The sequence below is a fragment of the Ahaetulla prasina genome, chromosome 1 (genome assembly GCF_028640845.1).
Source record: "Ahaetulla prasina isolate Xishuangbanna chromosome 1, ASM2864084v1, whole genome shotgun sequence".
Lineage (NCBI taxonomy): Eukaryota > Metazoa > Chordata > Lepidosauria > Squamata > Colubridae > Ahaetulla > Ahaetulla prasina.
Genome location: NC_080539.1, coordinates 55,750,712 through 55,775,048, shown reverse-complemented (window position 1 = coordinate 55,775,048; position 24,337 = coordinate 55,750,712). Strand labels below are relative to the sequence as shown.

Here is a 24,337-nt window from a genome sequence, read left to right as displayed (position 1 = left end):
CAACGTATATATTGCTGTGTTAGGTTTGCAAAACATTTCACAGATAAATTAATTTGTATTTGCTCAGATCTTATCCCCAGCTTAGTAGGATCAAATGAAATTACTTGGACGACTTCCTGCAAGCCTATGTGGAATTCTGATTTTGTGGAGTGTTAAGAAAGCGGTGTGAATAACAGCATATGCTCTCTACATCTGGCCTTGACCCATGTCCTTCATTCGCTCCTTCGGGCAGACAAATGAGTAAATGGCAGGACTTGAACCAATCAACACCCTCCTTCAACTTTAGAGGTGTTAGAGATGGTGCAGCTGCAGTTCCAATGGGCCCTGGAAAAAGTTACATTCCCTTGATTTTTTTCAATCAGAGTTCAGACCCAGTTAAGGGAAAGAAACTATATTGGTTTTTCAATGACCTCTATCAGGACTTGGTGAGTGTTATCTTCTATTATATCCTTCAGCAACATCTGATACCAGCAATTGAGGTCAGGCTGGAATACATGTGAGGGTGAAGAGTTGGAAGCATTTTTTGCAAAAGAAATTGAAAGCGATTTAGCTCTTGGCCATTGATTTATGGGGCGGCTCAGAGTTCCGCTCCCCTCTTTCCCCATCTTATTTATTATCTATATTAAACCATTTGGGGTGGGTGGGTCATCTATTGATTTCGGGTGACACAGATAGAAAAGATATGTCTTTACTCAATTGCTCACCCTCTTACTTTATTTCCCCCTTACTTTATTTCTGCATTTCTACAAGGCGCTGTTCTTAGTGACTTTGAACACTATCCCAAAACTGTTCGGAATAAGTAATCAGGCGAGAGCTGTTTCAACAATGCAGCACCAATATTACAAGCACTGTTCCTGGTTAAAATCGAAGAGGTTGATAATGATCTAAAAAAACAATATGCGGCTTGGATTTAGATTGTGTAATGAACTATCTCTCCAAATAGAATCTGCTTCTGCTATCCAAGCAATCCAAGAAAAATGCTGTGAGTCCCCTTTTTAAAAAGTTAGGGGATAGGAACTTGGAAGCAGACATTCATGGTAACTATTCCATCTGTGGAATTATCTCTTCCCTACCCTGAGATCCAGATGTCCCCTATCTTGATTATATTTAAAAACCCCACAAAGTTCTTTCAATGATCATTTGGAGAGTGAATAATAACTATATTTTAATTATTGATAAATTATACAATACTGATTTAAAATTATTTCAATAAATTATTTTTTAAAATTGTAAAAGTATTTACTGTTTTATATGTTTTTTTGTGGTAAACAAGCTACCTAAGGATGTAATATTAAAAAAAATGAAGACAAACTGTTAAGTCATTTGACATTTTTCTTATTAAAGGTTTTGGGGAAAGAAAAACCTATGTGATAGCTGTAATTCTCAACAGCATCATTCTAACCCTATGCTTCCTTCACACTTGTTAATATTTCACTAAAACAATTTATATCAGAAGCAGTACGTTTTATTGGATTTTTCTCACAAAATGAAACTTCATACACTGTGAGGTTATATGCCACAACCACTCTTTTGAGCATTCTGTTCTCCATACCATTACACTCAACTGAAATTGGTACCCACTAAGATCTTCATAATGTGGACTTTGATACATGCCTCTCAAAAGGATCATTGATACTGAAGGATCATTGATCTCTGAAGGATCACTGATACTGATCAATAATCCTCATACCCAAAATAAGAACAAAACCAAGCAGCAGTGGGCAGTAAACTAATTTCATAATGTTCATTTAATAGTTGTACCACGCCAGAGTTTTTAAATGAAATGCCTAGCACCTCATTAAATAAACTGAAATTATAGTGTTTTTTACTAACTTTAAAAGGAAAACACTTTACAAAAGAAAATGATTTAAAAAATCTACTCAATGCTTTAGAGAATGTACACTACTCAGAAAGAGGTATTTTGCTGTTTGCAAATATTCTCAATACTAAAAATATCTATATACATGGGTCTGATTCTTCTTTAAGAACTTCTCTGCTATTATTTGGCTTTAATCAGAAAAATGATCAAGGACAACAGATGGTAAAGTTGCATTCTGCATGCAATTTGGATATGCACAGTAGGCCGAAATTCCAACACATCCTTTCACTTTAATGAATGATTATGCCTTTGTCCTAGTTTGGTTAGGTTCTTTTCAACTTCAATATGGCTCTTTGTTGATAAAATGTCACCAATTATTTTGCCTTTTTTAAAGGAGTTGTCAATTATCTTCATAGTGGGACAATTTCAACTCCTTGTGCATCAAGATGTTCTTTCATGCTTCACCCTGAGCTTGTATTTGGTGCTTTAAGGAGCAAGATGACTGAATAAGCTGACAGACTTATTGGTCCTCATTTAACAGCTTTTTCACTAAAAAGTAGAGTTCAAGAAATCAAGAAGTTCTGCTCGGTTCCGATCTCGCTGAAAAAAAAAAGTCATTAAAAACCTAATTTTAAGTGATGAAAAATACATTTTGCAGATTATTTTCAGACTATTCCCAATAAATTGTACCCCCATTAACTATTTTCAAATTATTCTGCTGCCCAGTTATTCATAGATACATAATTAAGTTTTAAAGGCTGCATGTAAGGAATAAAGCTAAGGAATTTTAATAGATACTATGACTTTGCATCTACGTAGCAAGGGCAAATTATTGTTGTTAGTTGCAAAGTCGTGTCTGACCATTGCGACCCCATGGACAACATTCCTCCAGGCCTTCCTGTTCTCTACCATCCTCTGGAGTCCATTAAAGCTCACACCTACTGCTTCAGTGACTCCATCCAGCCACCTCTTTCTCTGCCATCCCCTTCTTCTTTTGCCCTCAATTGTTCTAGGACAAATTAGTATTCCTAAAATTGTATGCACTTAGATAAAGTTGCAGATTAAAAACTGGAAATGATATACAACCAGCATATATTTAATAAATGAACTCTGGGATATTTAGTATACTTTATCTCATCTCCTAACAAAGGAGAAGGAAACTGAATTTGTGCCAAGGTCTAGTTTCTTTTATTCCACATACTTCTGTGGGCCATACAGCATTTTCAACAGAGGGTGCTCCTTGACTCTTGAACAAGGACCTCCCTTCCCCCTCCCCATAGGGAGGGAAGGGGAATGACTATTCTCTACCTTTTCTTCTGCAAAAACACCTCCATTTCTGTCCTTCTGCACAGAATAATGACAAGAAATGCTACTCTGGAAGGCATGGAGTTCCTCTGGGGGAAGTTTGTATAGACACAATATAATGAGGTCTCCAGACAACCCTGGCAGAACTTCTGTAGGTCTATTCAGTTCTTTTCATGTGGAGTTTCAGCAGCAATAGAGTTAAAGTACCCTTTTCCTTTCCCCACTAGCTTTCTTCTAGTCAAGGACAGCAGTCAGCACTTATAGCTATATATGAGAGGGAATGGCATAGTTAACAAGTGTAAGAGATAGTCTAAATAAATATTTCTTATAATTTGTAATAATCTAAGGCATTAAAAATAGATATGATGGTTCACAAGTCAAATAATTACGAAATGACATAAGGTTAATGTAGCTAAAGTTGACCAATTCCATGATATGACCTTGAGAAGACTAGTTTTCTCATTTCCCTTGTGTTCCTTTATTTTGTTCCAACAGGAGATTTACAAAGTACATTCCATATATCACTGCTCATAACCAGATTATTTCAGTAATAAGTAATGGACTTGTGCTGCTGCCTTTCCTGGTACTTTTTTATTTACCCTTCAAATTTCAGTGGCATCAATATTTTGTAAATTTGTGTGTGTTTGAAGGTTAGAAATTGTTTTAATTTATAAGCATATATATTCTAGCTTATTTTTGAAGTAGCCCTATTACATAGGACTCATCTTTGTTTTTCAGATGTCATTATTTTCCAAATTTAAACATGAAGTTCGAACATATTAGATGGAACATATAAGAAACACATGCAAGAAATTATCTATATTTCAGGATAATTACTGAATTACTAAACACCCTAAATGCTAATGTATTATAAATGCAGGTAACACCATTTTAAAACATTTTTAAATGTTTAAAAATTTTAAACATTTTTACAAGTTTAAAAATTTTAAACATTAAACATATTGATGTGAAATATGTTTTTCATATTCAGAAATACCTCTTTATCCTTTTTACTCTTCTTTATTTTCATCTTAATTTTCTTTCCTGTGATCATACTGTAGTTATGATTCTTCTTTTTATCTTTGAGATACTAAAACAATACAATATTGTGGTCTATAAATAAAATGTACATTTTAAATTACATCAGTAAGAACTTATAAATTATATTTCCCGTTTTAATGTCACAACAATCACAAGGAAGTGTGAATTTGTGCTGAATAAAACTTGATTAAAAGAACAAGAAACCAAAGCTACCCTATGTTCCCCAAACGAAGGAATACTGTTCCCAAGGAAACAACTTAAAAAAGAGGAAAGGGATTTTTTTCTCTCATAGGAACAGGATCCTCCTGCTATTTTTGTTGTTTAGTTGCTTGACCTTAGGCAAATTTCAAATAAATTTGAGAAATGGAAAGTAAAGCATGGACTCTCTTTCTCTCATCTCTCTCTCTCTCTGTATATCTATCTATCTATCTATCTATCTATCTATCTATCTATCTATCTATCTATCTATCTATCTATCTATCTATCTATCTATCATATCTATATTTATCTATATATATCTGTGGCTTAGTTACCCAAAGTAATGGTATTTATAGGACCATGACTTTTCTTGAAAGAATGAAACTGTAACACAAAGTCACAATCTACCAGAAAGCATATTTTAGCTTTCTCCCTCTATTTTCTTTGGGTTGGATAAAACCAGAGTCCCAACCTGCATATTCAGTAAACTGACATGGATGTCCTATTAGCCCCATATACTGAAACACACAGTGCTAGCAAATATTGCCACCATTAAGAAAGCCTTCTGGCCTGTAAATTAATCCAATAAAAATGATTTCTGCTCACAAATAATTAAATTGTTTGGTAGACTAATTCTATCTGAACTGCCTTAGGCAAAGCAATGACGGCTCCCAACAGGAGGAAAAAGAAAAAGCAGCATTTTAACATATTTTTTTCTCTCTCTTTTTTTTTGCACCACTGGAAAAAAAAGAACAACTTGAATTTATTAACTTTGGTTGATGTAAATCCCCAAGTCTCAGCTGTTTAGTTCTTGGGTGGGTAAAATGAGGAAACACCAGGGTTATAAATTTTTGTATGTATGACAAAATGTATGGAATTTGGTGGTACAGAAATTATGATATTAATAAATAAGTCAAAAAGAAATAATGGTAAATTATTTCAATGTTGTTGCCAAAAAAACCAACAACACGTGGATATACCTATGAAGTTATCAGGGTTAAGTTTGATGCCAAGAGAACTACTTATATTCCATTGCTGGTCTTAATTTCCCATAAACACTTTTGGACAAAACACAAGGGTTGACAAGGGTAATCTTGAGCCTTTTCATTCTTCACCTTTTTGCTTCCCCAAGTTTCATTATAACAAAGGCAAACGTTTCAGAGGCAATCTTTCAGATTTCCATAGGATCTTAGAAGGTTATTCTATCATCAGATCTCCCACTCCAAAAGCAGATCTCTCTCCTTCCTTAAAAAGAGCTAATTTGATCTATAACTTAGAGGCTCCTGCTCTCTCAGTGATCACAGAATTAGAACTTTCCAAAACGATGTTCAAATGATAAAAAAAAAAAAGGGATCTGGTGGTATGTTTAGCGTGTCAAAGTTGGATTTACAAAATTGGGTTGAAATCTTTACTTTAGAAATTCACTGAAGGACTTTGCGTCAATCATCACTGATTGAAGTCTAACTTCCTAAACTGCTAATTAGTTTTGAAAGCTAAAAGGGGATGGGTTGGAGATTCAAATATGCCATCCTTGATTACTTGGAGAAATATGCCAGAAAAGAAAATATAAGGAAACAAAAGAAGAAAAAAATAACCATGAAATAGCATAATAGTAAGATACAATCTGTAAATTACAGAAAAGAGTTAATCAAAGTCATTCCATTCACTTTTCACAGACTGTCTAATTCTGAGAAGAAGAAAAGCACAGAGTTAGCATTCGGTTTTTACACTTACTTTAGAAAGCTGTACAGGACTTGATTTCTCTTTCTTTCTCTTCTTTTCTTTCTTTCTTTTCATCTTCTCTTTTTTCCTTTTCTAATAAAAAAAACCCCAGATACCTGAAAATGTGATTATGTGTCAAGTCATTTTTTTACTCTTTGCAATCACATACAGTATAGATTTTCCCCCTTGACCATCTGTCCCTAACCTGGCCCTTCAGCTCTTCAAACACGACATCCCTTGTCATTCAACTGAGTCCATCCACCTTGCTGCTGGTGGCACTCTTCTCTTTCCTTCGACTTTTCCCAGCATCAGAGTCTTCTCCAGAGAAATGGGTCTCTGCAAAGGGTCTCTGACGTAGGATAATCTGTGCCCTGAGTGGGAACTCTGGGTTGATTTCTTCAATAATCTGTTTGCTTTCTTGGTTGTTCGTAATATTCTCAGTAGTCTTCTCAAACACTAGCACTAATACTCTTCGAATTCTGCATCTTCAAAATCCAACTTTTACTTCCATAGAGAATATCATTGCTTATCCATTTGGTATTCTTGGTAAAAATACAGGATTGGCTGTCCACTGCCTTCTCCTGTACTGTATGAGTTGATTTCTTTGCTATTGTCATGAAAGTGATAATCTGCCTCGAGCATTTTTTTTTATTGCTGCTCCTCAATATAGGTGCTTCCTTCTTTACCTGGGCAGCCTTTCAGGCCTTGAGTGACCCTACTGTATTCCTTGCAGAAGGTCTCAATGTTTATGGTTCAACATTCAGGAACATCCCCTACAGTGGTGGGTTTCAAAAATTTTTATTACCAGTTCTGTGGGTATGGCTTGATGGGCGTGGCATGGCTTGTGGGAGTGGCAGGGGAAGGATAGTGTAAAATTCTCCATTCCCTTCCTACTCCAGGGGAAGGTTACTGAAAAATCCCCATTTTCTCCCGATCAGCTGGGACTCGGGAGGCAGAGAATAGATGGGGGCCAGATAATAGATGGGGACCAGTCAGAGGTGGTATTTACCGGTTCTCCAAACTTCTCAAAATTTCTGCTACCGGTTCTCCAGAACTGGTCAGAACCTGTTGAAACCCACCTCTGCTCCCCTGCCATAATGAAGCAGCACATCAGGATTTGGGTGGGGACGAACCTGACAATTACCTTGGCCCAAAATCTAAGTGCCTATCACCAGCTTGCATCAATTTAGATCTTTTCCTCAATTAAAAAAAAAAGGGCAACTTGACTATGAGAATAATATTGTTAACATAAAGTTCATATTAGAAAGGGACCATGGAAAACTCAAACATATTCACATAAGTTCTAGAGCAGTGGCGGTGAACCTTTTTGGCACTGAGTGCCGAAACAGGCGTATGTGTGCTGGAAACCACAAGAGCAGCTCACTGACGCACGTAGCGCTGAAAATGGGAAGAGCAGTTTTCCAACATGCGCGCGTGGGGGCGCTGGAAACCAGAAGCTTAGTTTCCCGGTGCACGCAGGCCATCAGGTCTTCTGATTTCTAACACACATGTGCACGCAAAGACCAGCTGGCTGGCGCGCTCATGCGTGCTGGGGAGCTGCTCTTCCAGTTTCCAGCACTCCCACGGACATGAAGACCAGCTGAGCAATGGGCGATGGCTGGCGTCCCCGGAGATATGGCTCTGCGTGCCACATCTGGTGGCATAGATTCGCCATCACGGTTCTAGAGTTATTATTATACAGAGTTATAATATTGTATTATAATATTGTATTATAATATATTATAATATTGTATTATAATGTATTATTATACAGTTTTTTCCTGAACCCCATCACTCTGCTAAACAAATAATTCCCTCAACACTGTCGAACTATTTACTAAATCTGCACTACTATTAATCTTCTCATTGTTCCCATCACCCATCTCCTTTCACTTATGACTGTAACTTTGTTGCTTGCATCCTTACGATTTATACTGATAGTTTCCTGATTGTTTATTTGTAGCCTATGATTATCATTAAGTGTTATATCATTAAGTGTTAAATTTGTACCCTAAGTGTTGTAAGTGTTGTACCTTGATGAAGGTGTCTTTTCTTTTATATACACTGAGACCATATGCACCAAGACAAATTCCTTGTGTGTCCAATCACACTTGGCCAATAAAAATTCTATTCTTTCTATTCTGTATGAATTAACAAACCAATTTTCTCATCCTATCAAGACAGCATAGGGTATAGTGGTTAAGGTGAAGGACAGGTCCCAGGGAAATTCAAATCGACACTCAATCAAAAGGTACACTAGATGATTTATCAAATATTTGGCAGTTACCTTGGAAGTCTTCTTGTTCAACCTATAGCCTAGGCTAGGAATCCTCAGACTATTCCAGATAAATAGTTGTCCAACCTTTCTTTGAAAATCTTGAGGGATAGAGCACTCCTGGATTCTGGGAGTCAGGTGATCAGGAAATTCCTCCTTATTTGGATCTCCAAAAATCTCCAAAAAATTCATTCCAAACAAGTAAAACTTCCACTCACTGATTCTACCTTTGGGCACTAAGAAGAATAAATTCACATTCTCCTTCCTGTGACAGTCTTCATGTATCATGTCTTCCCTTAGACCTCCCTCCTCCAAGTTTAAATTAAAGCTCTCTTCCATTCTTCCCAAGGTGCAGGCCTTCCCATAAAGCTCTCTTCCCATTCTTCCCAAGGTGCAGGCCTTCCTGTAGATGGTTCACATTTTCATGATGACAATGTTCTTCAAGCCAGCAATTCACCTCTAGAATCTTTCATTCTTTCTTTAGGCTAAAACATTTAGTTGAATTTATCAGATGGAAACATCATCTTTACTCCAAATGGTTTTGCTTTCCTGCCTAGTTTCTTGTAGTCCCTTGATATTCTTCCCAAGCTCCTTCTGGCATTGTGATTTGTTCCAAAATGAGAAAGAACAAAGGGTAAGTGGCTTTGAACCACTCAGCCCAACCTGCTTCACAGAACAATATGCATGTTACCTTTACCTTCTGAACAAAAATAATATAAATTTGACCAAAAAATAAATTTGACCATAGTTAATGCTAGATGCTTATTACAAAAGGCACACAACTCATATAAGGGAATACCTTCAGTCAACGTAACTGGGCTACTGACTGAATACTGAGATTCCCATGTTCCCATGAATTTGGTTATGCAAGTACACCCCTGAATCAATTGAAAAACAAATAATCATTGTAAGACCAATAGCTATAGCACACCTTAGACTTATATACCGCTTTATAATGCTTTTTATAGTACTCTGTAAATGGCTTACAGAGACAGCATGTTGCCCCCAACAATCTGAGTCCTCATTTTACTGACCTTGGAAGGCTGGAAGGCTGAGTCAATCTTGAAACAGTCAGGATTGAACTCTTGGCAGCGGACAGTGTTAGCCTGCCATAATGCATTCTAACCACTGTGCCACCGGGGCTCAAAGTGATGATCACAGCTATTTGGGAAAACTGAGAGAGGAAAAAAACAAGCCTGCCCCATTCATGTTTGTAATATCTGTTATGGGGGAGTTGCTCCAAAGCAGCATGATTAATACTTGAGTGCAAAGTAAAAACAATAATTTTGATATAATTAATAGGGATGTAACAGCCTTTCCTTTATAATGTGAATCATATGCACATGACAGTAATATTCATTTCACTGCTGTATTTTTACTTAATACTTTTAGTAATTTTAGTTTTACCTTTTTGTTGTGTTTTTCCTTTTTCCTCTTCTTAGCTTTTACTTTTGAAGAATCTAAGCATTAAAAATATAACAAATGCATATTAAGGCTTGAACATTAAATAGATTTTTGTCACTAAAACTGAGATACAACATTTTCAGGAATTTTATTATTTGGATATTAATACATAAGTGCTTGCCATACAACTTTTATTTTCTTTTTATTATCTTTGATAATTTACAAAATGATGATTTGTTTAGAACAAATCTGGGTAATATAGGATCAGTGATTAACATAATTTGGGCTTCTATTTATATGGATATTTTTGTTTGAGGTCTATTACATCTGTATATTTATGTATATGTTTTCTTTCCAGAAAATAAGAAAATGAAAACTTTACTTTAAGAGTGTGTGTATGTGTGTATATATGTACACACATACACACACACATATATTCATACACACACACAAACACACACACACACTTTCTTATTGTAAAGAATTACTGAAGGAAGTATTATGCACATTTCCCAAGCTCCTGAATGGGAGACATGATGTAAATTAAAACAACAACAATAATTTTGGTATATTATGCGACATGTTAAAGGGTGCGGTGCATATAGATATATTCCCCAATTCTGTCATTCCAAATAGCTAAAGAACGACACATTACTATGAAATTCACTCCCATAATGATTTGTTTAAACTGTTTCATCCAATTAAAAGTAATTACTATCTTAGGGTAATGGATTGGATTATTGATGCCCAAGGGTATAATCTTGGAAAATACTGCTTAGGTCACTGAGGGTTAGGTCAGAGTTCTCCAAGCTTTCTGGGTTGATGGCCTGGAGCAGGGGGAGGGGGAAAGAGGGGATGATTTTGTAGGAGGGGCAAGTCCATGCACACATGAGCGCCCATGTCATTCATGGCAATGCTCGCATGAATGGGGTGAGCACCTGTGATAAGGCTTGCATGAGGGGCCATGAGCATCTGTGACGATGCTCACTGAGTGGTGCCATGTTCTCATGTGGCCCCATAGCCACAGCCTGGTAATGGGCTGCAGACCACAGGATGGGGACCCTTGGGTTAGGTGATATTTCCTCCTAAAGTCCACCTAAGTGGTGTATGATGCACACCCGCCTGAGGGTATCTCTCAGGATATTTTCACAGTGTCTACTCTGTGCGTAGCCAAGGTGGTGAACCCAGCACAGGAGTGGCAAACAAAGATGACGGTTAGTTAGGTATGTGTGTATGTGTGGCAGGAGCAGAACGGGTGACCGTAAATGCAAGTGGGCCTAAATGTTGTTCAAATATGGCCGTAGGGGGCGCTGCAATAGCCAGGACTTTGAAAAACAGTCATAAGTTCATGTTTTCAGTACCATCGTAACTTCCATCAGTGGTTAAATGAATGGGCATCTATGGAGGATTACCTATATTTACTTCTGCTAGGTCAATAATTGTTATTGGCTATATAACATCTAAAGCCTGCATCTACAAAATGAATTTCATAACTGTAACAAAATATTCCTACCTCTGCTACTTGAACTGCTTCTGCTTTGTGAGGCAGAAGACCTGGAAGAAGATCTTGAAGACGAGGTTGTAGAAGAATTAGAAGATGTAGAGGAAGAGATGGAGGAGGATCTGCTTCTGCTTCGCTTCTGTTTCCTTTTACTTTCCTCTAAGGAAACAAAAAGAACAGGAAGATTGAGTAGGGTTTCTGTTTTCACATGTTGAGTAGCATTAGTGTTAGATTCTCCTTTAAATGGTTGTCAGCTATCTTTAGTATTGAATGACTGAAACATACATTAAGTAACAGTTAAATAAAAAATAAGCAAATAAATGCATGGATCTATCTAGTACATTCTGCCTTTTTTCCATCTAGAATACAAGCACAGAATAGTGATTGATATACAATATATCTAGATCCTATTTTTAAAAATGTGTTATTACACTTTAATCACTCATAGGCAACACATGGTGCATTAAAACATTAAAACAATAAGAAAACACATCTTTATATATTAGGATTAGTAATAGTGACCTGATTTAGGGGCAATATTAGCAGATATAATTTTCCCCCTTCTTTTTATATAATAGAATATAAGTAACAATTTGATGGGAAAGACTAGACACTAGAGGGTGAAAGATGGCATTACCATGTATGTTTATAACATCATTGGCATTAAAATGGAATATTGAAATATTGAATAATTGCCTTAAAATAATGTATATCAATTCTAGGATTATAGAAGTTGGATTAATATAAAAATTATTATGATTACCATTATTTATGTTTGTATCAAAATGAATTATACCCAGGGGCTACACTGTTCATGTATTGATACTGATGTATATTTAGAAATAAAAAATATATTAAAAAACATTAAAACAAATCAAATGGAAACAGTAACGCCTATATTAAAAGCAATATTACTACCTTATCTGAATCAGACCAAGTTAGCTTCAGCAAGACAAGTACTTCCAGACAATAATTGATTGGCAAACATCAATATTACTTCATCTTACAATCAGTTTTACGTTTAAAATAAATTAAGCTTATTTTTGAATGTCAGAGGTTTGAAAATAGAAAATGGAAAATTATCAACTTTGGTTCTACATTATCAATTTTGGTAGTTGTTTTTTAAAAAAATTACTAAAAGTTCCATCTGTAGTGTTTAGCTTGCACCCGAATAAAAATTCTAATATATTTTTGGACGCTACTGTTACAAGGACAACAATCATTCTTACCTCTGACTTTTGTTTTCTCTTGTGATGTTGCACACCGCATCTCATCTTTTGCTTCATGGTGGTCATCCATATCATATAATCACACAGTTGCAAATATTATTTTTCCTAAAGAAATGAAAATGACCTGTTAACTTCAACTGCCTATTTCTAATACACACTATTACTGAATTATGATCTGCAGAGCTTCCTTAATAAGACAGTTTCAAAATATCACTTGTAGGAAGCATCAAATTCTTATGTAACAGCACTAATTATTCTAACAGGCCATCGATGCACTTGCTTGTGGTCCTGATTCCACGCTGTTTTAAATTTATGAATATCTTTTCATAATACAGTAAATCAGAAGCTAACCAATTACATTTTAGGCTATACATACACAATTTGATTAATTTACAATTTATAGTGTGTCATGAGAACTAAAAAAACTGGGTTAATGCAGTAACCCAATTACATATATGCACATGTAATATAATTCTTCAAAGTGATAATCACCTTCATAGGCTTCTTTATAGGATAAATCTGCTATCATAATAAAATATGCAATTTAAGGAGTAGGCTTCTGAAAAGTGGCTTCATATTGCATAAAGCAATTTGGCATGAATCTTTAATACAGAGTTTATAAAAATTCACAGTAGCACAAATTAAACGGCCCTTAATATACACGTCAGTTCCAATTTTTGGAAGTTATACAGAACATAAGCCAAATACTTATAGATTAACTCTACAACTTTTACCAGATGTACATTGGTTGTCTATTCTTAACATGTTTTATCTCACGATGGTTTTGTTACTACTGTAACTTAGTTTGCTGCTGAAGTACCTCCGTTATACCAGTACCATCGTTATTATGATGCCAAGTACCTCCAATAACCATATCAATCTATCATAGCAAATCAAAACAGCAGTATCGAGAACCCCAAGCCTATTCCTTAAGGGCTAAGACTTAAAGGCTCCATAGACATAAAGGCTCCATAGACGTAAAGGCTACAGAGATGCAACATTCATAAAGTGTTGCCTTTAGTCTTTTTTGATGAATTAATCAGTTAATCAATCAATACATATGCTACTTTATGAACATTTTGTATTACATTTTATGAAAAATCACCTATAGAAATGTTCAGTTAAACATTAAGTAAGATAAAGACCCATTATACAAAAAATACGATTTTGGCAGGAGACTGCTGATTGAAACCAGAAAATTCACTAAGCAATAAATTAGCCAATTTTGGTTGAACAGTGTAGAAACCCAGTCTGTATATGTCATTATGCTTCACAGTGTCATGTGAAGGCGGAAAATGATGCAGCAAACCCCAATATATATCTACAAGCAAGGTAAGCACCAAATATTTTTCTCAATAGCAAATCACAACCATTTATAGTGTAATAAATCTCTTTTAGGTATTACGAATCTCCGCTGTTTTTCCTATTTTTTTCTTTTAAAGGACAAAAAAAAATTATCCCCAATGCAGGTCCATGGAAAAGTCGATTATATCTATCCTTTATTTATAAAAGGAGAAACGAGGACTGTAATCTCTCTCTGCCATAAGGAGCTACATGCAAATATCAGTGTGGTCGTGGCAAACGCGGCGAATTCATTTCACACGGGGCGTCTCTAAAGGCTGCGGGTTACAGTAGACGCTTGTGCGATCTCTCTCTCCCCACCACAGACCCCACCCCCGCCCAGGCTTTCTTCCTCGCAACCGGAGTCTCTCGGGTTTATTTGCACTCGGGTTTATTTGCACTTCCGTCGCCGTTTCAATCAGGAAGACGGTGCTCGTAAATACTTAGGATTAGGATTGCGAATGATGCATTACGCGTCCCCAGAACTAGGCAATAGCACCGAGAGCCGCACGAACTTGGTCCAGCAATCCAGAGAAGCCCACCTACAACTTCACCTCCCTCTGCTCTCAGGAGGGGTTTCTGGCAGACAGCGGAAGCGAACGCGGAGACGGCGGCGATTTACGAAAAACAGCCGCTGCGGCCCCGTGATCTCCCGGAACCCGGAACCACAATGTTGAGCTCTGCCGCCTGTCGGGACCAGGCTGGCGCCCACATCCCGGAAATAATTGTAAGCGAATATCGTATGGCTACGCTTCCGGCCGCCTCTCTGTAGTTTCGAACGAAGCGCATAAGCAGAGAAGGGAGCAGGGAGTGGGAGGCGTTCGCGTCTGTCCTCAGCCGCTTGGACCGCGCTTCAAAAAGGGGGCGAAGCACAAACTATTGTCATTTGCCCTCACCCATCTTTTAGGCTCGCTTATGAATAGTGGGGTTCAGTCTCTTATGAATTCAGGAAACTGCGTTTGAGCAAACCATAATTAAGCTAGCAATAAGTCAGGGGCAGGAGTGAAACCCAGCAGGTTCTGGAGAACCGGTAGCGGAAATTTTGAGCAGTTTGGAGAACCAGCAAATACCACCTCTGGCTGGCTCCAGAGTGGGGTGGGAATGGAGATCTTGCAATATCCTTCCCCCTGGAGTGGGATGGGAATGAAGATTTTGCAGTATCCTTCCCCTGCCATGTCTACCAAGCCATGCCCACAGAACCGGTAGTAAAAAAATTTGGATTTCACCACTGGTCAGGAGCAATGGGATTATGAGTCGTGTGTAGAGAAGCACTGCATTGCCTTCTCTAGCAGGGTTTGGCATAAAAAACTCTTCCGTGTTTTAGCACAAGGTTGGTGCAAATGATCTTCAAATTCGTAACTATACATGGGATGTGATCTCCGATTTGCAATAAATGGATTCTAGAGAAAATCGGGCAGATCCGTAACTTGAAGGCACTAAAAATTAATGGATATGCTACTGTAAATGGATTGTTCTTGCAGGCAAAAAATATCTAAATTGGGACAATAGTTTCAAATGGGTTCCATTTAAAAATTGGAATGATGTGTGTATTAAGTTTGTACTTTTGAATTGGGCTGTGAAAAATGATTTATGAAGGATCTGGCTTGAAGGAACAGATTAAAAATAATGAAATCTGAAGGCACCAGAAAATGTAATTTTTCCATTCTTCATAGTTGTTAATTGAGTTTGACTTCAAATGATGCAGAGAATATAAATAGTGGTTTATTTCAAAAGGATCATTTTGTTAGTATCTAATTGTTAACCAGAATGTGATGGATTGTAGGTATTCTTTGCACTGAGAAGCAGTGGAACATCATTGAGAGTCCTGAAGAATCAGGTTGAGCTCATTGTCCTGGAGAAGATCTATCTATGTGGTCATAAGAGTCAACACTGACTTGCCAAAACATAATCAACCATTTAAACTGAAACAGTAATAGAGCATAATAATAATCAAATTTTGCTGGATGTTCATAATTCACTGAACCATTAACATGTTTTATTAAGACAACATTTTAAATGTACAAAAATACAACAGTCTTTCAAAACTGTACAAAAAACAGCTTGGTAGACCACAGAGCAGCTTTCACAGGTTTGAAAAAATCCAGAGAGCATAAAAAGTGTTCACTCTAATGTTTTATAATGGGTATTCTCATAATTCCTCAAGATCAGTCAAATCTACCATTACTTTCAGAAAGAGTGTATCATCTTTGATGTAGGTATTTTTTGCATTTTCCAACACAGAGTGTGCAACAAACCGAGGACACCCAGAAGCCACATTCATTTCTCCTTCTGGCCTTTTGAAGCTGCTGCTGTTAGGATCAGCTTTGAAAGTTTCACATATATGTTTTTTCTTTCCACTTTGGTCCAAAAGCATAAGTGTAACCTTTTGCTTGAAAGGCCATGATAATAATGAATCAAATTCTCCTCTCATCACTACAAAATACAACGAAACATGAGTTCCCCGCCCTGAGCCATCTCCGTTTAAATATACTCTGGCAGACATTCTATATCCACAGTGGCTGGTATAAAAAGGCTGACTAAATAAGGAGAGGCTGTGCCCTTCTATAGCTTCTTTCTTCTTAATTTTATAGTCTGTAATTTTCCAGATCAATTTTCCATTGTAACTTGCTCCTTCCAAAATCTTGAACCGTTCTTCGTTTTTGTTAAGTTGTGTTTTGTGCATTCTGAAGACAGCGTCTTGTTGGGTAGCCAAGTCTTCTAAAACAACTAGAGGAGTAAGAGAGGTACATTTCAGGATTTGTTTTTTATGGCATGGGGTAGGGATGAGGTGAGAATGACATGCAGATTTAGAAATCAGCATTTGTATTGTTTCAAATAAATGTTCCAAATTAATATCTCATTGTTTATATCGGTTATTCAGAATCCATCACACAATTTTCTGTATAAAGAATATATGCTTTTTTTTGAGACCCAATCTATTTCTCTATTGATTGAAACCAATTTTGTACTTAAAATTGGTAGTAAGTTAGCTTGTAATTTTTAATTACATATGGATATGACTGCTCTGAAACTTAAAATTGGTCCCCCCTGAAAAAAACGCTGAAGTTGTAGAGTACAATCCCGTATTTAGTGAAAAAGAAATCAGTAAAGGTAAACTCAAATGCAACATTATCAGATTTTACTAAGCCAAAGTTTACTTAATTGTATTTACTGAATAAGCTATATTGTGTTAGCCATCTGGAGTCACAGATAGAAGCAAGGTGAGTGGTCATATAAATTGTTTAAATAAACAAAACATAAATGGCCTTATAGAAAATGGTAAATTGTGGGTTGAATATGCAGTGATTGGGTTCAAATAACACACAAATAACAAATGAACCAAAGCAATGTTTTCACTCCAGAGGAAACATGTTGAAAGCAGATGGTTAGTAGGCCACCAACTAGCCATGACAACTCAGAGTGGTTACAATTAGTGTTTCCACTACACAGAGGGAAACGAGGAATGATCAAGGGGGAAGACATTAGGGGGTCTTTAGCGCAGGAACTGAAAAATGTCATTATTACTACCCTGTTGCAAAGGACACAAAGAAAAGAAGTGCTGTTCTTAGTCATGAGTAATTTGCTCCTGCTATTTATTCTCTCCCCCCCACCTCACAAACACACATATCCTACATGGAAATTGTGTGGTGATAGAGAAGGGTGTCTTCTTTTATTAGCTGTCTATCCCAAATCTCTACAGGAGGCTCAAGGGGAATATCTAGCAGTTTTTCCAATAACAAACCTATTGATTGGGTTGGACTGATCTCAAACGTGCATTTAAGTGAATTAGTATATAGTTAATTGATATACCAATTATTGTAAAGAAGATGGCACAACCCATTTTGGCTTTTTTGGCTTTGATTGAAGATGTACAAAAGTGGATCCCTCATCTACAGACAGATCAATATTACACAATCAGACAACAAAAACTGAAGGAATACTTCAAGAACTGGGAACTGTCTCTGACAAAAGTAAAAGTTTGAGAACTGGTATCTGTATGACCCTCTTTACCAACTTCTACTTGGGGTTGCCAATCAGATCTATGAGAAAGTAAATCCAATAATACCTAGACGTTGATCATATGATTCAAGAAGAGCAACTTTCTGCTTTAGGTTATCGATGGTGTCTAGTAGCGTTCTCAGGTCCAGTTTGCTTTGCTGTTGATTTGTCTTTTGTATCAGCTGTCTTACTTGTGTTTCCAAAAAGGTATTTTTATCAATGTGAATGGCCAAAGTCTTCAGTTGCATTGTTGATGAAGGGTAAGAGGAAGAACACAATTTTAAAATAAAATAAAAATACAGCAACTAGCATTATTTAATATCTTTATTAAACCTTCAATGAATCTATTAGGAACAAAATTTCTAACCTTTGGAATCTTTCCAAATAGTCAACATTTTCCACAAGCTATGTTCAAAATGTTAACTACTTGAAAATAAAAATTCCCTAAACCTCAGAAGGAGAGAATGTAATAGAAATCCTACTTGTGTTAGTATTCTGTGCAATAATATTCAAGATGGTGAAAGTGTAGCATTCCATACCTGAACTCTTACAGATAGCTAAGTGATCTATGAATGAACCGTAATATCATATATGAGTTGAGTAAGTAAGTAGAAGTGTTAAATTCTAATTGCTCTGTTGTGCCCTCTGCAATAGCACTGTGACATGGTAACAAGACTTCTTTCATACAACTCTTTTGGGAGGCTTAAGAAAATTGAGCCTCCAGCCTTTTCCTTCCTCATTTTTTTACTGTAGCAGTTCCTTGGGGATGCAGGCAATTGTTTATCTAGTATTTGGTTCATTTTTGAAATTGTGACATTCTATAGAGGAATGAGATGCATAATTATTTTTTTATTGTTTTTTATTTATGACATAAGCTTCAGACTTATATCAAGGACCATCTCAGTTAATGAGATATGACTAGGACATCTGATTCTGATAAAAAAACACAAATTTGAAAAAAAGTATATCAATAAAGCATTACTAACATTAAAAACTATTCAATGTTTTCAGAATGCAAATATATAATAAAAACATTTTTTAAAAAAAGCTAAAATCTCCTCACAAATTGATTTTCACTGATTTTCTATTGAGATGTAGAAAGTACTAGGAAAGGAGAATTATTTTACCTGAGTGCTTGCCAGCAGGTTGCTGTTTTTGCAAAATAGGTGAGATAATTGTCTGAATTCTCTCTCACAATTTTTAATCATATCTGACAGTTGCAAGATTTTTTTCTCTTTATATTTAAGGCTCTTATAAAGGTCAGCAATCTGCAAAGAGAAAGATTAAAACTGTTAGTGTAAGCAATTAAAAACAGTTTTCACACACACACACACACAAATGCAGCTACAGTACAGCCTACAACAGGGGTCCTCAAACTTTTTAAACGGGGCCAATTCACAGTCCCTCAGACTGTTGAGGGGCCGGATTGGCTGGGTGGTCATGGCTAGGTGGTCATGTGACTGGGTAGGCGTCACCAATTTAGCAATCCATTAAACAATGCACACAAATTAAACTTTAATTTGTTTTGCTTCTCCTGGGGGTGTTTTATTTGTTTTTGTTTGCATATTGCTCTTTTGGTTGACTTTTCTTTTTACTAGATCTCTTTTTCAGTTGTTTAGGAATCTCTTTCTCTCTCTTGTCTCTCTCTCTTTCCCTCCCTCCCTCCCTATCTCTGTCTGTCTGTCTTTCTCACTCTATCTCTCTCTGTCTATCTATCTCTGGTTCTCTTTCTCACTCTATCTCTCGTCTATCTCTCTCTTTCACTCTATCTTCTGGAGGCAGGGGAGATAAACGGGGCATGTGGATGCCCCAAGAGGCCTCTGTGTGCCCCGTTTTTGGCCTATAGAGTGCTATTGGAGGCGGGGGAGGCCAAAAACGCACCTCCCAGGATGTCCGTGCGCCCTGTTTTTCACTCCCCCACCTCCAGAAGCATTCTGCAGGCCAAAAATGAGCTGAAATGAGCTGTTTTTGATGAAAAAGGGTAAAACAGGCCCATTTTTGGCCTCCTGGGGTATCCACGTGCCCAGTTTTTCAGTTCTCCTGCCTCCAGAAGCATTCTGCAGGTCAAAAATGGGTTGTTGGATTGGTTGGCTATACCAAACAACAAGCCAACTACAAGTAATCTTCAACTTAAGAGTGTTCACTTAGCAAGTATTCAAAGTTACAATGGACCTCAGAAAAGGTACTTACCACATCTCATGACCTGCTTTATGACTTTCATGACTTAACTACTGTAATTGCCAGACTCAATTACAATTGTAAGTGGAGGACTACCTGTAATTCACATCTTTCTAGAAAAATTCACCTGGGAGAATAATAACATCCCCTATGTTCTATTTTTTGACTCAAACATAACATTTCACATTCTTGTACTTATGTGCCCTCATTCTTACTTTTTCCCAAATAGAATTATAACCATCTTGTCAAACTTAAGCCACACCTTGCAGCTTTCTAAATCTGTAATGGTTTCCTATATTACTAACTGTGTAGCAATGTTTCTGGAACAAAATGCCTGGAAAAAGGACTGCATTTGGATCCTGAGTCAGAAGATACTCAGACCATTCAATTACTATGCAAGGATATAACTTCCCACTTTCATGTACTAATAGAATCTGCTGACTACTTTAATTTCCAGTCACATCTTGGAAAACTATATTGTCCAAAATATTTAATTAAAAAAAGTTTTTCGGATGTATGCTACAAGCACAGTAATTTTTAATCAACAGAAAACTGAAAATAGTTAATATAAATCTGAAAAATAAGGGGAATTCAGAAGTAGGGAATCCCATGAATGCCCATCTGCCAAATTGTGTAAGTGTCATAATTTTCGCATTGTAAGAGGAATCGAAATGAATTGTTATGGCACTAAACTTTTCAAAATCACTGCTAAAAATCATTCAGGTAATTGCATCTTTTGACATGTCAGAAGTAACTCAAGCCCTGATGGTGTTTAAAAAAGATACAAAATTTTTCATCCACTGGAACACATTATACTCTATTTCATCTTGCCGACAGTATCTATGTCCATCCTTTGGCCAAGGGAGAACCTTGAAAATTCTTGTTTCAAAAGAATTGCTGCAATGATCTGATGTCGGTGTCAGTTTTGTGTTACATGCTTCTGAGGAAACATGATGCAATCAGCCTACATAAATTCAATAGTTTAGGTTTAATTAATAGCAAAATGGGAAACCGCTAAAAATGTCCCAAGTAAGATAAAGTTAAATGCTAACGCAGTAAAGCAATTTTCACATTGATGATGGTACTCCATGAGATGTGAAGTCATTTTTCCAACCTCATTCTACATCAATTCCCAAAACAGCTTTCATTTTTAAAAACAACTTTTGGGAATTTACAAGAATGTGCACTTTACCTGATCTTCCAGCTTTGAGTTCTTATCTACAATGTGTAGCATATGTTCTCTCAAGAAGATATCCTCGTGTTCTAAAAACTTGCTTCTTTTAATCTACAAAAAATAGATGTAGAAGTTATATCAAATGTAATAGATAATTGAGAAAGCACCCTGATTAGTACATTCTCTTCTTAGCATGGTTTTAAAATAATTAGGATATTGGGAAAAGCTTCACTATTGCTCAAACTTCAAAGAGGACTGGAAAAATATTCAGTGATTAACTGGTTCCCTTTTGTGTTTTGGAAAGTCTGCTTCTACTATAGTACCAATTATGTCTGTCTTATTGTGCAATACCTTTTTAGGACAGCCACACGTTTTATATGGACAATCAATTTCCATTTCAGGACATACCAAAACATGATATTCTGCCTGTAAAAATCAGAGATTCAGGTAGGCATTAATGAAATATTTTGGTAGGAGAACGAGGGTTAATAAGCATAATTTTTACCAACATTCTATAAAAACTTTGATAAAAATTAGACAATTTCCTAGGAATAAGGAAATTGTCTAATAATCATTTCCAATTTCAATAATAATTTTAATATTACAAGATACGTTTATGGCAATATAGAATTACTTTGCTAAGATTAAATACAGTTCTTTGCATACCAGAGAAAAACTAGCAAAAGTAGGCATAGTTTGTTATTAAAATATTGTATTACATTTTAAAATTCTTCTTTTAATGAGCTAAAAATAATATTGTACCTCTTTCATCAGAACCATCTGCATGCAGCCATAGGGACAAATCCAGGGATAATCTGGGCAATCTACTTTTTCATGGGTCTGAAAATACATTGGAAGTTGGTGATGACAGTTAACAAGCACAACAAAGAGACTTGTCAGTTAGTGAAAACAGGCGGCATACAAATGATTGTAAATAAATGTTTACCACTGCTCATTTAAAGTCCTAATAGAATCAATTACAGGCACAGTTCACAAGGACAGGGAGATTATTGACATTATTGGAAGGAATACAGTTGAGTAACTACTTTTTCCAAAAGTTCTATCTGTGGTTATTGAACTTGCTTAATGGATAATATCAGAATGCAGCAATGTGGAGTCTCCGTTCATGATCCAGGCAATCAGCTATGTCTTCTTCCTAGATATTTCCATTTCCTTCCCTCCCAAATATAGTTAGCATATAATGGTGACTGAGTATGTCCAAATTCTTTCCCCCCACCCAAACACCTGCACAACCACAACACACCTCTATTTTGGTGATGCACTTGGGCTATATAAAAAATAAGCTATCAAGAGAATTGATGTCACAATATTTTAAAGATTTAATTTAAAACTGCTAATCTTTCATTAATTATATTGCTGTAATAGTTTGTGAGAATAAACTTGGAGAGAGGAGGAAGAAGAGCTGCAATAGTTAGACAAGTCAGTGGTTAGACAAGAGCTGTCTCAGCTCGTTGAAGGAATAAATGTGTGGGAAGTGACTCAGAAGGGACTCTCAATAGTTCTCTGGAAAATGACAGCAAGGAAGGGAAGAAGAGGTTTCAGATTTGCAAAATTGATATCAGCCCTTCAAGATACCGCATACAAGAAACCAAAACCCTGAGTACTTAACACTATCATAAGGTAAGGTTAGATGTTTAAAAGCACTTCTGATCTTCCAGGCCTTTACTTTCCAAAGAACTATGGGAGGTTCCATTATAGTTACTGGTTTCTCTTGTTTTTATTTTCCTCCATTTTCTGCTGTGCTTAAGCAGAAGAAAATGGTCCTTATCTGAAAATATGTTGAAACAACTAGCAATAAACTAATTGGTTATAAAATAGAAAACTAGTATCTGTTTCTAGTTATTTTAGTTCCTTAGAAATTGCAGTTGATATTGATATTGTTTCTTTTATGTACATTGAGAGCATATGTACCAAGACAAATTCCTTGTGTGTCCAATCACATTTGGCCAATAAATTCTATTCTATTCTATTCTATTCTATTCTATTCTATTCTATTCTATTCTATTCTATTCTATTCTGAGTTTGTATTCCTCTTGCTGATTGGAAAAAAACCAAGCATAAACTAAAAATGTTACTCTCCCAGCCTGAAGCTGCTGTAAATGACAATGATTTGATACTTAAGAAACAGCAATACCAAAACATTTCAGGAAACCTCTGAGAAAGTTATGGCAACATGAACTACTCCTTGTAGTTCTAATAAGATCTGATACAGAAATAATAGCATCTCACAGTTGGTAGCTCTTTAGCAGCCAACGAATTTCAACTAGTGTCAAAAATGCTTCTAATTTGCATTTTCAAAATTATGTGTTTTATAGATGATAGCATAATCCAGAGTGCCTTCACTATTTTCAAGACTGTGATAGATCATATGGGAGACAGTAATCTATAACTTTCTCCAATATGGTATCTTCTGGATGTGTTCATATATAATTCATAGCATTATAAAAATAAAATTATAATGTAATTTAAAATACACAATTTAAAACATTTTAGCTGAAATCTAACCTTTAAATTAACTGATATAATAGGCTGTTTACAGTACTGGCACTGTTCTTTTCTAAAGTTACATTGCTGAATAAGGTGTTCTTTTAAATCCTTCAAAATGATTTTTTCATGACAGCCTTCATTAGTACACTGCACAGTTTCAAACAAACACTGTTGCAGGTGATCCTGTAAATAGAAAAGTAGAATAATGCATAAGTAGAATACTACTACTGTAGAAGCCATGTGTTCCCAAACCAGATCCCTATTCTGCTCTGTTTAGCATGCATGTCTTGCTCAAACAAACTCTGAATAAAAACTAGGCGGGACAGTGAAGGAAAGTGCTATTCTTGACCACTATCTCACTGCATTTTATATATGCGGTTTGTCACCCAGAGTCAGTGGGGAGCATAGCTGCTCATTTATAGAACAAAAGAAAGGCAAAACAAAGGCACACTTAATAAATGGCATTACTGATTATCTCAATGGACAAACATCTAGCTCAATAGAATAGAATGATGTAGCTTAAACTTCCATTTCAGCATTAGCTAGATAGAGGGAAGGGGAACACAGAACAGATTTCTGAAAAAATCTAGTCTTTGCATATTCTTGAACAATACATTTGGAAGAACTTGTTTAGGCTACGAAA

At 36.2% G+C, this 24,337-nt stretch overlaps 2 protein-coding genes and 1 long non-coding RNA gene across 12 annotated transcripts in view; 1 reads left to right on the top strand and 2 right to left on the bottom strand.

The window, feature by feature from the left end:
* Nucleotides 1-1,148: 1,148 nt before the first annotated feature.
* Nucleotides 1,149-14,519, bottom strand: LOC131189269 (protein FAM133-like). 5 transcript variants are annotated; one of them, XM_058165335.1, is made up of 7 exons: nucleotides 14,378-14,519; nucleotides 12,495-12,599; nucleotides 11,278-11,424; nucleotides 9,768-9,820; nucleotides 6,098-6,178; nucleotides 4,122-4,214; nucleotides 1,149-2,419 (listed from the first exon to the last, which is right to left on the bottom strand). In XM_058165335.1, the coding sequence occupies exons 2-7, from the start codon at nucleotides 12,562-12,564 to the stop codon at nucleotides 2,369-2,371; spliced, it is 495 nt and encodes a 164-aa protein (XP_058021318.1). In that variant the 5' UTR covers nucleotides 12,565-12,599; nucleotides 14,378-14,519; the 3' UTR covers nucleotides 1,149-2,368. The 5 variants fall into 5 exon arrangements, with proteins under 5 accessions (XP_058021318.1, XP_058021322.1, XP_058021320.1 ...); XM_058165339.1 differs by having other exon boundaries at nucleotides 14,382-14,498; XM_058165337.1 differs by having other exon boundaries at nucleotides 14,351-14,479.
* LOC131189270 (uncharacterized) overlaps nucleotides 14,432-24,337 on the top strand; it is a 26,425-nt gene continuing 16,519 nt past the window's right edge. Inside the window, exon 1 of the long non-coding RNA XR_009152959.1 lies at nucleotides 14,432-14,562. This is a non-coding gene — a long non-coding RNA (uncharacterized LOC131189270). The remainder of the gene's footprint in view (nucleotides 14,563-24,337) is intronic.
* The window catches only part of TRAF5 (TNF receptor associated factor 5), a 23,368-nt gene continuing 14,840 nt past the window's right edge, over nucleotides 15,810-24,337 (bottom strand). For 5 of the 6 annotated variants that reach the window (XM_058165321.1, XM_058165323.1, XM_058165319.1 and 2 more), the window contains 7 exons: nucleotides 23,713-23,877; nucleotides 21,949-22,026; nucleotides 21,538-21,612; nucleotides 21,205-21,297; nucleotides 18,962-19,102; nucleotides 17,902-18,070; nucleotides 15,810-16,562 (listed from right to left, as the gene is read on the bottom strand). In XM_058165321.1, coding sequence (XP_058021304.1) covers nucleotides 15,985-16,562; nucleotides 17,902-18,070; nucleotides 18,962-19,102; nucleotides 21,205-21,297; nucleotides 21,538-21,612; nucleotides 21,949-22,026; nucleotides 23,713-23,877 — 1,299 coding nt within the window. In that variant the 3' untranslated portion in view covers nucleotides 15,810-15,984. The remainder of the gene's footprint in view (nucleotides 16,563-17,901; nucleotides 18,071-18,961; nucleotides 19,103-21,204; nucleotides 21,298-21,537; nucleotides 21,613-21,948; nucleotides 22,027-23,712; nucleotides 23,878-24,337) is intronic. The other variant, XM_058165324.1, reaches the window with a different exon arrangement.